Below are 17,225 nucleotides of genomic sequence, written 5' to 3' on the forward strand. Positions count from 1 at the left end.
TAGGGAGCGGAGTACTTTAAACACCTACTTTAAACACCCAGCAGAGGGAGCGGAGTACTTTAAACACCCAGCAGAGGGAGCGGAGTACTTTAAACACCCAGCATAGGGAGCGGAGTACTTTAAACACCCAGCAGAGGGAGCGGAGTACTTTAAACACCCAGCAGAGGGAGCGGAGTACTTTAAACACCCAGCAGAGGGAGCGAAGTACTTTAAACACCCAGCAGAGGGAGCGGAGTACTTTAAACACCCTTTTCAACCAAAGCAGTACAAGCTTTAGGGCCAGGTAGTGAGTGTGTGAGTGAACGGGTGAGTGTGTGAGTGAACGGGTGAGTGTGTGAGTGAACGGGTGAGTGTGTGAGTGAACGGGTGAGTGTGTGAGTGAACGGGTGAGTGTGTGAGTGAACGGGTGAGTGTGTGAGTGAACGGGTGAACGTGTGAGTGAACGGGTGAACGTGTGAGTGAACGGGTGAACGTGTGAGTGAACGGGTGAGTGTGTGAGTGAACGTGTGAGTGAACGGTGAGTGTGTGAGTGAACGGGTGAGTGAACGGGTGAGTGTGTGAGTGAACGGGTGAGTGAACGGGTGAGTGTCTGAGTGAACGGGTGAGTGAACGGGTGAGTGTGTGAGTGAACGTGTGAGTGAACGGGTGAGTGTGTGAGTGAACGTGTGAGTGAACGGGTGAACGTGTGAGTGAACGGGTGAGTGTGTGAGTGAACGGGTGAGTGAACGGGTGAGTGTGAGTGAACGTGTGAGTGTGTGAGTGAACGTGTGAGTGAACGGGTGAGTGTGTGAGTGAACGTGTGAGTGAACGGGTGAACGTGTGAGTGAACGGGTGAGTGTGTGAGTGAACGGGTGAGTGAACGGGTGAGTGTGTGAGTGAACGTGTGAGTGAACGTGTGAGTGTGTGAGTGAACGTGTGAGTGAACGGGTGAACGGTGATGTGTGTGAGTGAACGTGAGTGAACGGGTGAGTGTGTGAGTGAACGTGTGAGTGAACGGGTGAACGTGTGAGTGAACGGGTGATGTGTGAGTGAACGTGTGAGTGAACGGGTGAGTGTGTGAGTGAACGTGTGAGTGAACGGGTGAGTGTGGGTGGACCGTGAGTGAACGTGTGAGTGAACGGGTGAGTGTGTGAGTGAACGTGTGAGTGAACGTGTGAGTGAACGGGTGAGTGTGTGAGTGAACGTGTGAGTGAACGGGTGAACGTGTGAGTGAACGGGTGAGTGTGTGAGTGAACGGGTGAGTGAACGGGTGAGTGTGTGAGTGAACGGGTGAGTGAACGGGTGAACGGGTGAGTGAACGGGTGAGTGTGTAAGTGAACGTGTGAGTGAACGGGTGAGTGTGTGAGTGAACGTGTGAGTGAACGGGTGAGTGTGTGAGTGAACGTGTGAGTGAACGGGTGAGTGTGTGAGTGAACGTGTGAGTGAACGGGTGAGTGTGTGAGTGAACGTGTGAGTGAACGGGTGAACGTGTGAGTGAACGTGTGAGTGAACGGGTGAGTGTGTGAGTGAACGTGTGAGTGAACGGGTGAGTGTGTGAGTGAACGTGTGAGTGAACGGGTGAGTGTGTGAGTGAACGTGTGAGTGAACGGGTGAACGTGTGAGTGAACGGGTGAGTGTGTGAGTGAACGTGTGAGTGAACGGGTGAACGGGTGAGTGAACGGGTGAGTGTGTGAGTGAACGTGTGAGTGAACGGGTGAGTGTGTGAGTGAACGTGTGAGTGAACGGGTGAACGTGTGTGAGTGAACGTGTGAGTGAACGGGTGAGTGTGTGAGTGAACGGGTGAGTGTGTGAGTGAACGTGTGAGTGAACGGGTGAGTGTGTGAGTGAACGTGTGAGTGAACGGGTGAGTGTGTGAGTGAACGTGTGAGTGAACGTGTGAACGTGTGAGTGAACGGGTGAGTGTGTGAGTGAACGTGTGAGTGAACGGGTGAGTGTGTGAGTGAACGTGTGAGTGAACGGGTGAGTGTGTGAGTGAACGTGTGAGTGAACGGGTGAGTGTGTGAGTGAACGTGTGAGTGAACGGGTGAGTGTGTGAGTGAACGTGTGAGTGAACGGGTGAGTGTGTGAGTGAACGTGTGAGTGAACGGGTGAGTGTGTGAGTGAACGTGTGAGTGAACGGGTGAGTGTGTGAGTGAACGTGTGAGTGAACGGGTGAACGTGTGAGTGAACGGGTGAGTGTGTGAGTGAACGGGTGAGTGAACGGGTGAGTGTGTGAGTGAACGTGTGAGTGAACGTGTGAGTGTGTGAGTGAACGTGTGAGTGAACGGGTGAACGGGTGAGTGAACGGGTGAGTGTGTGAGTGAACGTGTGAGTGAACGGGTGAGTGTGTGAGTGAACGTGTGAGTGAACGGGTGAACGTGTGAGTGAACGGGTGAGTGTGTGAGTGAACGGGTGAGTGAACGGGTGAGTGTGTGAGTGAACGTGTGAGTGAACGGGTGAGTGTGTGAGTGAACGTGTGAGTGAACGGGTGAGTGTGTGAGTGAACGTGTGAGTGAACGGGTGAACGTGTGAGTGAACGGGTGAGTGTGTGAGTGAACGGGTGAGTGAACGGGTGAGTGTGTGAGTGAACGTGTGAGTGAACGGGTGAGTGTGTGAGTGAACGTGTGAGTGAACGGGTGAACGTGTGAGTGAACGGGTGAGTGTGTGAGTGAACGGGTGAGTGAACGGGTGAGTGTGTGAGTGAACGTGTGAGTGAACGGGTGAGTGTGTGAGTGAACGTGTGAGTGAACGGGTGAGTGTGTGAGTGAACATGTGAGTGAACGGGTGAGTGTGTGAGTGAACGTGTGAGTGAACGGGTGAGTGTGTGAGTGAACGTGTGAGTGAACGGGTGAACGTGTGAGTGAACGGGTGAGTGTGTGAGTGAACGGGTGAGTGAACGGGTGAGTGTGTGAGTGAACGGGTGAGTGAACGGGTGAACGGGTGAGTGAACGGGTGAGTGTGTGAGTGAACGTGTGAGTGAACGGGTGAGTGTGTGAGTGAACGTGTGAGTGAACGGGTGAGTGTGTGAGTGAACGTGTGAGTGAACGGGTGAGTGTGTGAGTGAACGTGTGAGTGAACGGGTGAGTGTGTGAGTGAACGTGTGAGTGAACGGGTGAACGTGTGAGTGAACGTGTGAGTGAACGGGTGAGTGTGTGAGTGAACGTGTGAGTGAACGGGTGAGTGTGTGAGTGAACGTGTGAGTGAACGGGTGAGTGTGTGAGTGAACGTGTGAGTGAACGGGTGAACGTGTGAGTGAACGGGTGAGTGAACGGGTGAACGTGTGAGTGAACGTGTGAGTGAACGGGTGAGTGTGTGAGTGAACGTGTGAGTGAACGGGTGAGTGTGTGAGTGAACATGTGAGTGAACGGGTGAGTGTGTGAGTGAACGTGTGAGTGAACGGGTGAACGTGTGAGTGAACGGGTGAGTGTGTGAGTGAACGTGTGAGTGAACGGGTGAACGGGTGAGTGAACGGGTGAGTGTGTGAGTGAACGTGTGAGTGAACGGGTGAGTGTGTGAGTGAACGTGTGAGTGAACGGGTGAACGTGTGTGAGTGAACGTGTGAGTGAACGGGTGAGTGTGTGAGTGAACGGGTGAGTGTGTGAGTGAACGTGTGAGTGAACGGGTGAGTGTGTGAGTGAACGTGTGAGTGAACGGGTGAGTGTGTGAGTGAACGTGTGAGTGAACGGGTGAACGTGTGAGTGAACGGGTGAGTGTGTGAGTGAACGTGTGAGTGAACGGGTGAGTGTGTGAGTGAACGTGTGAGTGAACGGGTGAGTGTGTGAGTGAACGTGTGAGTGAACGGGTGAGTGTGTGAGTGAACGTGTGAGTGAACGGGTGAGTGTGTGAGTGAACGTGTGAGTGAACGGGTGAGTGTGTGAGTGAACGGGTGAGTGTGTGAGTGAACGTGTGAGTGAACGGGTGAGTGTGTGAGTGAACGTGTGAGTGAACGGGTGAGTGTGTGAGTGAACGTGTGAGTGAACGGGTGAACGTGTGAGTGAACGGGTGAGTGTGTGAGTGAACGGGTGAGTGAACGGGTGAGTGTGTGAGTGAACGTGTGAGTGAACGGGTGAGTGTGTGAGTGAATGTGTGAGTGTGTGAGTGAACGTGTGAGTGAACGGGTGAGTGTGTGAGTGAACGTGTGAGTGAACGGGTGAACGTGTGTGAGTGAACGTGTGAGTGAACGGGTGAGTGTGTGAGTGAACGTGTGAGTGTGTGAGTGAACGTGTGAGTGAACGTGTGAGTGAACGGGTGAGTGTGTGAGTGAACGTGTGAGTGAACGGGTGAGTGTGTGAGTGAACGTGTGAGTGAACGTGTGAGTGAACGGGTGAACGTGTGAGTGAACGGGTGAGTGTGTGAGTGAACGTGTGAGTGAACGGGTGAGTGTGTGAGTGAACGGGTGAGTGTGTGAGTGAACGTGTGAGTGAACGGGTGAGTGTGTGAGTGAACGTGTGAGTGAACGGGTGAGTGTGTGAGTGAACGTGTGAGTGAACGGGTGAGTGTGTGAGTGAACGTGTGAGTGAACGGGTGAGTGTGTGAGTGAACGTGTGAGTGAACGGGTGAACGTGTGAGTGAACGGGTGAGTGAACGGGTGAGTGTGTGAGTGAACGTGTGAGTGAACGGGTGAGTGTGTGAGTGAACGTGTGAGTGAACGGGTGAACGTGTGAGTGAACGGGTGAGTGTGTGAGTGAACGTGTGAGTGAACGGGTGAGTGTGTGAGTGAACGTGTGAGTGAACGGGTGAGTGTGTGAGTGAACGTGTGAGTGAACGGGTGAGCGTGTGAGTGAACGTGTGAGTGAACGGGTGAACGTGTGAGTGAACGTGTGAGTGAACGGGTGAGTGTGTGAGTGAACGTGTGAGTGAACGGGTGAGTGTGTGAGTGAACGTGTGAGTGAACGGGTGAGTGTGTGAGTGAACGTGTGAGTGAACGGGTGAACGTGTGAGTGAACGGGTGAGTGTGTGAGTGAACGTGTGAGTGAACGGGTGAACGGGTGAGTGAACGGGTGAGTGTGTGAGTGAACGTGTGAGTGAACGTGTGAGTGAACGGGTGAACGTGAGGCACAAGTTGTAAAGTGCTTTGTATAAAAGTTGCTACACCATTAACCCTTTCACTACCACACGACAGCCGGTTAACCCTTTCACTGCGACATTACAGAAGGTTAGCCCTTTACTATCACACAACCGGTGGCGATGCTCCATCATTAGCGTCATTAGCTCTGCGGTTGTGTGATAGTAAAGGGCTAACCTTCTGTCGTGTGGCAGTGAAAGGGTTAATGTACTACCTGGCCCTAAAGCTTGTACTGCTTTGGTTGAAAAGGGTGTTTAAAGTACTCCGCTCCCTCTGCTGGGTGTTTAAAGTACTGCGCTCCCTCTGCTGGGTGTTTAAAGTACTCCGCTCCCTCTGCTGGGTGTTTAAAGTACTCCGCTCCCTCTTCTGGGTGTTTAAAGTACTCCGCTCCCTATGCTGGGTGTTTAAAGTACTCCGCTCCCTCTGCTGGGTGTTTAAAGTACTCCGCTCCCTCTGCTGGGTGTTTAAAGTACTCCGCTCCCTCTGCTGGGTGTTTAAAGTACTCCGCTCCCTCTGCTGGGTGTTTAAAGTACTCCGCTCCCTCTGCTGGGTGTTTAAAGTACTCCGCTCCCTCTGCTGGGTGTTTAAAGTAGGTGTTTAAAGTACTCCGCTCCCTCTGCTGGGTGTTTAAAGTAAGTGTTTAAAGTACTTCGCTCCCTCTGCTGGGTGTTTAAAGTACTCCGCTCCCTCTGCTGGGTGTTTAAAGTACTCCGCTCCCTCTGCTGGGTGTTTAAAGTACTCTGCTCCCTCTGCTGGGTGTTTAAAGTACTCCGCTCCCTCTGCTGGGTGTTTAAAGTATTCCGCTCCCTCTGCTGGGTGTTTAAAGTACTCCGCTCCCTCTGCTGGGTGTTTAAAGTAAGTGTTTAAAGTACTTCGCTCCCTCTGCTGGGTGTTTAAAGTACTCCGCTCCCTCTGCTGGGTGTTTAAAGTACTCCGCTCCCTCTGCTGGGTGTTTAAAGTAAGTGTTTAAAGTACTTCGCTCCCTCTGCTGGGTGTTTAAAGTACTCCGCTCCCTCTGCTGCGTGTTTAAAGTACTCCGCTCCCTCTGCTGGGTGTTTAAAGTAAGTGTTTAAAGTACTTCGCTCCCTCTGCTGGGTGTTTAAAGTACTCCGCTCCCTCTGCTGGGTGTTTAAAGTACTCCGCTCCCTCTGCTGGGTGTTTAAAGTACTCTGCTCCCTCTGCTGGGTGTTTAAAGTACTCCGCTCCCTCTGCTGGGTGTTTAAAGTACTCCGCTCCCTCTGCTGGGTTTTTAAAGTACTCCGCTCCCTCTGCTGGGTGTTTAAAGTACTCCGCTCCCTCTGCTGGGTGTTTAAAGTACTCCGCTCCCTCTGCTGGGTGTTTAAAGTACTCCGCTCCCTCTGCTGGGTGTTTAAAGTACTCCGCTCCATCTGCTGGGTGTTTAAAGTACTCCGCTCCCTCTGCTGGGTGTTTAAAGTACTGCGCTCCCTCTGCTGGGTGTTTAAAGTACTCCGCTCCATCTGCTGGGTGTTTAAAGTACTCCGCTCCTGCTGCTTGGAATCAGTTGCGAAATGATGGGAATATTTTGCACGTCTCACTGGGTGCATTCAGCTCGGAGGGCCATCAGGCTGCAGATGTTTTGTATTGCTCCTGTGTGAACCCCGCTCCTGTGTGAACCCCGACGCCGACAAATATTGACGAATATCTTTGATATTTTGTGATTCTGTAATACTTTTCTTTTTTTATTGTAAATTGTTATATGTTGTTATGTCTCTAAACACTTTTCAATTTCTAAATGTTACTTGTCCTTTCGGACAAGTTATGTTTTGGTGGGTTTTTATTGGTTCTTGCTACCGGGCAGTCCGGTAGAGAGAGAGAGAGAGAGAGAGAGAGAGAGAGAGAGAGAGAGAGAGAGAGAGAGAGGAGGAATGGGAGACAGAGCAAGGGAAGACATTCGGCAAAGAACGCCGGGTCCGGGAATCGAACCCCGGTCGGCCGTGTTGCGACGCAGCGCGTTACTTGGTTCACCGCTCGGGGGCGCCCAGCGCTTTTCAATTTCAATTACACTTTTCCTGGTTACATTTTTTTTTTTTTTTTTTTTTTTTTTTTTTTTTGGACGGGACAATGCAAAATTAATGAACACTGGAGTGTAAAAATTGCCGGATTTAGCACGAGGCTAATTTCCCTCCGTTGTCCCCAAACATAAAAACAGGACCCATAGAAACAGTAAGAAATGTACAAATACATAAAAACAGGTCACATAAAAACAGTAAAAAAAATTACAAATACATAACAGCATGTCACATGTGTTCACATGACTGGTTGGACTTCAGCCATTTTTTAGTTGCCCTCTAAAAGAAGCAAGGGTGGGGCTTTCCCTTATGGAAATGGGGAGACTGTTCCATGTTTGACTGCCTTTTATGGACAGGACGTTTTGGCCAAATGTGGTCAGTCTACGCTGGACCATGCAGTCACCTCTGGTGTCTGACCTGGTGCAGAGTCCAGTGTTTCTTTTTTTGTAGATGAATTCCTGTACAGGAGGGGGAGCTAGTCCATGTAGGCATTTGTAGATGAAACAAGAGCTTTTTAAGACTTTGAAATTTTCAAAGCTCAAAAAGCTATATTGTTTAAAAATATTGCAATGGTGGTATGCCAATGGTTTCCTTGCAAATACCTTGATGGCTCTATGATAAAGCTGTTCGATGTGTTTCATGACAGTGACACCAGCAAATAAAGGTTAGATTAATAACAAATATATGTACAACTGTTTTGGAATATTGTTTTGGAACTATTTGAGCAGCCGGTCCAACCAGCTCCTTCTGAAGGGCTTCTCTAGTCTATTGCACCAAAACTGTTTTGCTGGGATGCAAAGCCAAAGTGACCCTGTTCCGCTCCTAGACAAACCACTTGTTAACACTTTGAGTGCCAACGACAAGAATGCTCGTTATTTCATGCCAACCGCTCAGTGCCAACGACGAGAAATCTCATTATTAATCGCTATTTTTTTTTATTAGTGATTACCATTCATTTTTCAGCAATCTAGCCTCACGTTACCACTGGGACTCTCTCTGAGCTCGAACAGGGAAAATACCGCCCCCTATCGTCTCCCGGATGATAATGCACCCAATCCATTGGATTGGACTGAATGAAAACGCATGGGAAAAAGAAAATCCGGAATCCACATTTTACTTGTCAGGCATGTAATCCGAGCCGATTGCAGTCTTTGTGGTCCCTCAGAACAGCGTGGGATATGTGTTTCGAGCACCCATCGTTGGATCAATAAACGCGATCGATATTTGAAATGGCGATCAGGAATTGGAATAATCTTTTTGGAGAACATCTGATCTGAGGTAAGGAATCTATTGTACCAGTCTTGGGATAATCAGAGCTTTTTTCACAGATGTATCAATGTGGGCCCTGTGTGTGTGTGTGTGTGTGTGTGTGTGTGTGTGTGTGTGTGTGTGTGTGTGTGTGTGTGTGTGTGTGTGTGTGTGTGTGTGTGTGTGTGTGTGTGTGTGTGTGTGTGTGTGTGTGTGTGTGTGTGTGTGTGTGTGTGTGTGTGTGTGTGTAGGTGTGTGTGTAGGTGTGTGTGTGTGTGTGTGTGTGTGCGTGTGCGTGTGTGTGTGTGCTGATCAGGAAATAAGATAATCGATTTTTCAGCCCGCTTCTCTAGCGTGCATAAGTACACATATACTATCGATAATCTAGCGTTTATTTGAAAACGTTTCATAAATAGGCCGAAAAATTACAACGTTTTTTGTGTATTCCAGTAAAGGGCGATTCCTGCAGAATCTATTTTTTTCTGGAAATTTCCAAAAACGAGCGTTTTTCAAAATGGTATAAAACGGAAATGTACCGACAATATTGACTGCAAGCAAAGTCATTGATAAGCGACGGGCGTATTAGACACATAGCCATAATTTAAGATATAGTTTATGCGTTCGCAAATGTGCTCGCCCTCTCATTGAATAGAGCGCTGGCACTCTGTGTTATAGTGGAGTGTGTTTGTTTTGTCTCGCAGGGCGAGGAGGAGGCTCTGTGTTACAGTGGAGTGTGTTTGTTTTGTCTTGCAGGGCGAGGACGGCGTCCCGGGGGAAGACGGCAGGAAGGTTCGTGTCTCGTACGGTTTACACTCAGTACATAAGAGCGACAGCGGACAACAGTTTTTTAGTCTTTTCTTGTTGTCGAGCCCGTCCCGGACGCCTGTTATTTTTCTACAACGGAGTTCGGCGATTTGCGAATTTGATTGGCCAGTGTCATTTCTGGTCATGTGACGTGTACGCCCAATCGTGGGACCGCAAGTTTCTACACTGGTTAAGCTTAGGCGCTCATTCGAAGTCGGTTAAGGTTAGAGTTTGTCTTAGAGCATGGCGATAGAACGCCAGGTGCTTTGCAGGCTGTTCGACGCGGAAATGGGCAAAGACACAGCTCGTCACGCTATTGGGCGCACATGTCACATGACCAGAAACGTCAGTGGCCAATCAGATTCGCAAATCGCCGAACTCCGTTGTAGAAAATATAGACGCGTCCCGGACTGAATAAATTAAGATAAGATAAGATGAGATATTTCTGTATTGATCCTTTGGGGAAATTCAGGCATCATAGCAGCGTGGGGGAGGGGAGGTACAGGTATGGGCAGGGTAATAGTAGAAATAAATGAATATAGCCAATACATTTTAATATGAATATAAATAAATAAACTGTGTAAACAATATAGTTAACTCTAAATATAAAAATATAAAAAAGGTAAATCAAAAAAGGTAACAAAAAAGTCTGTATTCCCTATCAGTTATATTATACATTGCAATTAGGGATGTCCGATATTATCGGCCGATATTGGCATTCAAATGTGATATTGGAAATGATCTGTATCGGTTTTCAATTTTTTTTAATTTTTTTTTTAAATGTATTTATTAACCTTTATTTACCCAGGCAAGCAAGTAAGAACAAATTCTTATTTTATTTATTGTCAAAAGTATGCATAATGTTGTGTTAATTCCACGACAAGAGATATGTAATGTTAATGACCTGAAATAATTTTTCTTGGGGGGGGAACCTTTGTATATATCGGTATCGGTTGATATCGGTATCGGAAATTAAGAGTTGGACAATATCGGTATATCGGATATCCGTAAAAAAGCCAATATCGAACATCCCTAGTTACAATAAATATAGGCAGTAAAGAACTTGAATCTGAATATATACTATCAGTAAGAGTAAAAGTAAACAGTAAACACAAAGTTCCCTAACTGGCATAATATACGTCATACGTTGTAGTCCGTGCAGGTTTTGGTGGTTAGGAGGCAGACACCCCTAGTAGTTCTAAATTCTAGCTAAATGACTAAATGTAAATCCTAAATCAACTCATAGTCATGGAGGATTCTGTGGAGTTTAATGAGCGGCCCTTTTAATAAACAAATCTGTACTCCGGGAAATCCACTGTGCACACTTAACGGACTTAACTTAACCCTAACCCTTAACTTAACCCTGACCCTTAACTTAACCCTAACCCTACCGGTGCTGCAGGCGAGAAGCCTGACGGTAAATAAACGGGGGGAAATGGTGATTTGGGTCGGATAGGACGTCCGCTACTTTATGACATTTCAGAAAACACATAAAGCAATCATCAAAAGCTATACTGTGAACAGACGTGTTTTTGGACGAGCCGCACATTGTGTAGACCAAGGTCCCGGATCAACTTTAATATAAATTGTTTTCAAAATGACTTTCAAAAAGTCCCTTTACACACAACGAAACCCTTTTCACGACAGCCGCACGACAGCCGGTTAACCCTTTCACTGTGACAATACAGAGAAGGTTAGCCGCGGAGCTAATGATGCTAATGATGGAGCGTCGCCGTCGGTTGTGTGATAGTAAAGGGTTAACCTTCTGTCGTGTGGCAGTGAAAGGGATAACTTGTAGGTACAACTGTACATAGTATGTTTTTATTTTTTTTATATACCCGAGACAACATTTTGAAAACCCTCCCTGTAAACGATTCATTATTCAGCCCTAGTTCATATATGTGTGTGACCGTTTGCTCCATGTTGTGTCTGAGGACCTACTCCTGACTGTTGTTCTGCTCCTACAGGGCGACAAGGGAGACGCTGGAGCGAACGGAAGAGACGTTAGTCCTGCCACCTCCCCTCCTATCTCTCTCTCTCTCCTCATTCTCTCCTCCTCTCTCTCTCCCTCTCTCTCCCCTCCTCCCCTCCTATCTCTCTCTCTCTCCTCATCTCTCTCTCCTCCTTCTCTCATCCTCTCTCTATCCTCCTCTCTCTCCTCTCTCTCTCCTCCTCTCTCTCCTCTCTCTCTCCTCCTTCTCTCCTCCTCTCTCTCTCCTCCTCTCTCTCTCCTCTCTCTCCTCCTCTCTCTCCTCGCTCTCCTCTCTCTCCCCTCCTTCTCTCCTCCTCTCTCTATCATCCTCTCTCTCCTCTCTATCTCCTCCTCTCTCCCTCTCTCTCCTCCTTCTCTATCTCTCTCTCCCTCTTCTCTATATCCTCATCTCTCTCTCTCCCTCCTCTCCCCAGCTGTGTTCTTAGCTTTATTCCTCTCTTTTCTCCTCTCTCTCCCTATCTCTCTCTCCTCCTCTCTCTCCTCTCTCTCTCCTCCTTCTCTCCTCCTCTCTCTCTCCTCCTCTCTCTCCTCCTTCTATCCTCCTCTCTCTCTCCTCCTCTCTCTCTCCCCGTCTCTCTCCTCCTCCATCTCCTCCTCTCTCTCCTCTCTCTCCCCGTATATCTCCTCCTCTATCTCTCCTCCTCTCTCTCTCTCCTCTCTATATCCTCATCCTCTCTCTCTATCTCCTCCTCTCTCTCCTCTCTATATCCTCCTCCTATCTCTCCTCCTCTATATCTCCCTGTCTCTCTCTCCTCCTCTCTTTATCCCCTGCTCTATCCTCATCTCTATCCTTACTCTCTATCCTCCTCCCTCTCTCCAACTCTCTCTATCATCCTCTCCCTCTCCTCCTATCTATCTCCTCATATCTCTCTCCCCATCTATCTTCTCTCTCTCTCCTCCTCTCTCCCTATATCTCTATCTCTCTATCTCTCTATCTCTATCTCTCTATCTATCTCGCTATATCTCTATCTCTCTCTCTATCTCTCTCCTCTCTCTCTCCTCATCTCCCCTCCTCTCTCCTATCGCTCCTCCTCTCTCTCATCATTCTCGCTCCCTCTCTTTCTCTCCTCCTCTATCTCTCTCTCTCTCTCTCTCTCTCTCTCTCTCTCTCTCTCTCTCTCTCTCTCTCTCTCTCTCTCTCTCTCTCTCTCTCTCTCTCTCTCTCTCTCTCTCTCTCTCTCTCTCTCTCTCTCTCTATCTCTCTCTATCTCTCTATATATATATATATATATCACTCCTCCTCTCTCATTTTCCCGCCTCTCTATCTCATCCTCTCCCCTCCATCTCGTCCTCTCTCTCTCCTCTCTCCTCATCTCTCCTCCTCTCTCTCTCATCCTCTTTATCTCTCTCTATCCTCATTTCTCCTATCTATCTCTTTCTCGCTCTCCTCTCTATCTGCTCTCTCTCCGTTCTCTCTCTTCTCTCTCCTCTCCCTATATCCTCTATCTCCATCTATCTCATTCTCTCTCTTCATCTATCTCTCTCTGTTTCTCTCTCGATCTCTCTCAATCTATCGCTGTCCATTTCTCTCTCTCCATCTTTCCTTCTCTTTTCATGTCTTCCTCTCTCTATATTGCCATCTCTCTCTACCGCTCTCTCCATCTCTCTCTCCATCTCTCTCCATCTCTTCCTCTCTCTATCTCCTTCTCTCTCTCTCTCTCAACCCCCGGCTCTTCTCTCTTCTTCTCCTCCTCTCTGTCCTCCTCTATCGATCCACCTCTCCCCAGCTGTGTTCTTAGCTTTATTCCTCTCTTTTCTCCTCATCTCTCCATATCTCCCTCTCTCTCTCCATCTCTCTCTATTTCTCTCCCCGTCTATCTTTCTCCCTCTCTCTTCTCCTCGTCAGGGTGAGGGTTAGTTAGCGGTGGTCCGCTGAGCAGCGCTGGCAGCAGCTGTATATAAATCCACCTGCTCTAATGATCAAGCTTAGCCTTTAAGCTGGACTTAGTTCTAAGTGAGATCCGGAGGGGGCGTCCAAATGTCAGCATGCTGGTTGCATCTGCAAATTCATATTAATTATCTCTGGGATATGAATAGAGGTGAGTGGGGGGGGGGGGGCTTGCTGAGTTCAGGCTAGGCTATAGGAGCACTCTGGAACTGCCCACTCTCTCAAACCCACCCGGACTAAGCTCCGTGACGTGGGGGGAGATAAGGCCTTCTGCTCGGCTGCTCCCAGGAATGCTGACCCCCTGAGACACCACAGGCTGTGGACGCTTTTAAACTTAAAAACCCACATTTTTAGTAGAGCTGTTCTTTTAGACCCTGGTATGCTTCTTTTTGTGATTTGTTGCAGTAAATGTTTTATAACTTAACCTGCAACGGCCCACATGTGGGCCCTCTTGAGGATGATTTACCCACCGTCACTTTGGCGACCTCTAGCGGCTCGGGTGTGCATATTTTTTAATACAGTATATGGATTAAAGCCCTATCTGTTGGCTGTCGATTGCCCTTTCAGGCGACAAAATCCGTTCAGCGGTTCTCGAGTTACATGCCGATATGTTCGGCGTGCGCCAAAGTACGCAAAAGTACACATTACCACCCCGACTCCCGGGGCTCTAGCTCTGTCAATCATTTGGCGATCTCGAAAATTATTGGACACGGTTGTAAGGAATGAGTGTGGCTTTCCAATGGTACCCCACGTGGGAATTAGCGAATCAGGGATCTAGTTGAAAACTCACGAGCCAAACCAGGAAGAGAATTCTCAGTTGAATGCATTGAAGTGTATGAGAAAATCATTTTCTGAGCTCTCTCACTTTTTACCAAAACCGCTTCTAATCACAGTCATTTCTGAACGGATTTTTATGAAATGTACTACAAAGGACTTCAGGCTAGTTGTTTTTTCAGCCACACCACATTTTTTTGGATAATACTACTTCTGATATTGCAACTACTACAGAAATACGTGAGTAACAAGTTTTTCTACAACTCAAGTTCAGACCTATGTTACTCTATTTCATTAGCACTAAACGTTAATTATCTTTATTGTATCAGAAACTTCAGAATGTCATCGTTCAAAAGAGACCGGGCTCATGCATGTGCTATACGTATAAAGTATAGTACTTTGGTTTTCAAAAAAAGTATGCAGTCCTCAAAAACCTGTAGCACTTTGAGATGCCAAATGTAAATGTATGCATTATAAATACAATTGATTCTTCGTGTTATGAGTCTTATGAGAGTGAGTCTTACCTATGTTCTGGATGATCTGCTCCAGGGCCGCGACGGGCTGAAGGGGGACCGGGGTTTGGTTGGACCCGCGGGACCAGCAGGTGCAGCGGGAACCCCGGGAGTACCTGGCAGCATCGGACCTCCAGGACAGGTGAGATACTGACACCACCTAATGCCTCGTCTCCACTAGCCAGGGTTTACCTAATGCCTTGTCTTCACTAGCCAGGGTTTACCTAATGCATCGTCTCCACTAGCCAGGGTTTACCTAATGCCTTGTCTACACTAGCCAGGGTTTACCTAATGCCTCGTCTCCACTAGCCAGGGTTTACCTAATGCCTTGTCTCCACTAGCCAGGGTTTACATAATGCCTCGTCTCCACTAGCCAGGGTTTACCTAATGCCTTGTCTCCACTAGCCAGGGTTTATCTAATGCCTTGTCTCCACTAGCCAGTGTTTACCTAATGCCTCGTCACCACTAGCCAGGGTTTACCTAATGCCTCGTCTCCACTAGCCAGGGTTTACCTAATGCCTCGTCTCCACTAGCCAGGGTTTACCTAATGCTTTGTCTCCACTAGTCAGGGTTTACCTAATGCCTTGTCACCACTAGTCAGGGTTTACCTAATGCCTCGTCTCCACTAGCCAGGGTTTACCTAATGCTTTGTATCCACTAGCCAGGGTTTACCCAATGCCTCGTCTCCACTAGCCAAGCTGTGACCTGGTCTCCACTAGCCAGGGTTTAGCTGTGGCCTTGTCTCCACTAGCCAGGGTTTAGCTGTTGACTTGTCTCCACTAGCCAGGGTTTAGCTGTGGCCTTGTCTCCACTAGTCAGGGTTTAGCTGTGGCCTCGTCTCCACTAGCCAGGGTTTAGCTGTGGCCTTGTCTCCACTAGCCAGGGTTTAGCTGTGGCCTTGTCTCCACTAGCCAGGGTTTAGCTGTCGCCTTGTCTCCACTAGCCAGGGTTTAGCTGTGGCCTTGTCTCCACTAGCCAGGGTTTAGCTGTGGCCTTGTCTCCACTAGCCAGGGTTTAGCTGTCGCCTTGTCTCCACTAGCCAGGGTTTAGCTGTGGCCTTGTCTCCACTAGCCAGGGTTTAGCTGTGACCTTGTCTCCACTAGCCAGCGTTTAGCTGTGGCCTTGTCTCCACTAGTCTGGGTTTAGCTGTGGCCTCGTCTCCACTAGCCAGGGTTTAGCTGTGACCTTGTCTCCACTAGCCAGCGTTTAGCTGTGGCCTTGTCTCCACTAGCCAGGGTTTAGCTGTGCTGTGGCCTTGTCTCCACTAGCCAGGGTTTAGCTGTGGCCTTGCCTCCACTAGCCAGGGTTTAGCCGTGCTGTGGCCTTGTCTCCACTAGCCAGGGTTTAGCTGTGGCCTTGTCTCCACTAGCCAGGGTTTAGCTGTGCTGTGGCCTTGTCTCCACTAGCCAGGGTTTAGCTGTGCTGTGGCCTTGTCTCCACTAGCCAGGGTTTAGCTGTGGCCTTGCCTCCACTAGCCAGGGTTTAGCCATGCTGTGGCCTTGTCTCCACTAGCCAGGGTTTAGCCGTGCTGTGGCCTTGTCTCCACTAGCCAGGGTTTAGCTGTGGCCTTGTCTCCACTAGCCAGGGTTTAGATGTGGCCTTGTCTCCACTAGCCAGCGTTTATCTGTGGCCTTGTCTCCACTAGCCAGCGTTTATCTGTGGCCTTGTCTCCACTAGCCAGGGTTTAGCTGTGTTGTGGCCTGTCTGGCGCACAGTGAGCATTTCCTGTCTGAACATAGCTAATGGAGACAAGGCATAACACACGCCTAGATGTGCTTCAGTATTGATCATATAGAATGTACCAATACCACTGTGTCACTGCTGATACGGTTTCTCGAGGTCATTTCTTGATCCTTAGAGCCCAAGCCCTATTTGCTACTAATCATTGATTGGTTGGTTAGAACCCTATCTCAGTACATCCCATCCTGTTCCTCATACTAGCTGCAGCCAAAACAAACGCATTTCCTTTGATTTAATTATACATCAAATGATTTATGTCAAGGATGAGGGACATCCACTAGTTGCAGAACTTGCAGTCACCTGATTTTTACAGACGATGGCGCCATTGCTCTCATGAAGCAGCAGGTTGGAGGCGGAGTTTTTAGATTACTCCGGTTGCAATGCCTCGCTTGAATGAAGTAAACTTTTCACCTGGATAACGTCAACCTGCAGCCGACCAGTGGGAGGCATAGTCTAGCAACATTCGAGACAGAGAGGGAGAATTAATCGGTTACTAATGTGAAAGATCGGATCGGGAAAGATCGGTATCGGTAGATACTCAAAATCACATGATCGGGATCGGGTCGGGAGCAAAAAAATGTGATCGGGACATCCCTAGTAATAAGCCATACTGGCCAGCAGTGTAACTAGTAAGAGTAAGTAAGGAATACCTCACCGACAGACATCAGTTCATCTCCCTCTCCCCCCTCCTCAGTCACACAGGGGGTCCCCCAAGGCTCCGTCCTCTTCCCCCTGCTCTCCATCTGCTACATTCTCCCCCTCGGTCACGTCATTTCATTCATTCATTCATCCGCAAATTCAACCTCCACTTCCACTGCTACGCCGACGACACCCACATTTACATCAGCACACAGTCCTCCCACAGCCCTCCCCTCAGTCACATCGAGTCCTGCATATCTGCACTACAATCCTGGCTGGCCCACAACCTCCTCAAACTCAACAGTGAAAAGACAGAACTATTCCTCATCGGCACCAAATCCACCGTCAGCAGATCCGGACCCATCACACTCACTATGTTTATTGGTATTTCTTTTTTTTTTGTATCAGTTTTACAGCATCAGTTCAACAATTCAACATCAATACAAAAAGAAATGCTGCCAACTGCCTCCCTCCCCCTCCGCTCCCCTTCACCCCGAGTTACAGAAAAACAGATACAAATTACCCCCCCCCCCCCTTAAAGAAATAAAAATGT

The 17,225-nt window shown here is 48.5% G+C and overlaps 1 protein-coding gene across 1 annotated transcript in view; it reads left to right on the plus strand.

Annotated features, from left to right (window-relative positions):
- LOC311229383 (uncharacterized protein) overlaps positions 1-17,225 on the plus strand; it is a gene marked incomplete at both ends in the record, with an annotated part of 211,269 nt that overhangs the window by 154,635 nt on the left and 39,409 nt on the right. Inside the window, 3 exons of the mRNA XM_084315471.1 lie at positions 9,076-9,111; positions 11,094-11,129; positions 14,331-14,435. Of these exons, the coding sequence (XP_084171597.1) occupies positions 9,076-9,111; positions 11,094-11,129; positions 14,331-14,435 (177 nt within the window). The remainder of the gene's footprint in view (positions 1-9,075; positions 9,112-11,093; positions 11,130-14,330; positions 14,436-17,225) is intronic.

Source organism: Notolepis coatsorum (assembly GCF_963971535.1).
Source record: "Notolepis coatsorum genome assembly, chromosome: 6".
In the NCBI taxonomy this organism is placed as follows: Eukaryota; Metazoa; Chordata; class Actinopteri; order Aulopiformes; family Paralepididae; genus Notolepis; species Notolepis coatsorum.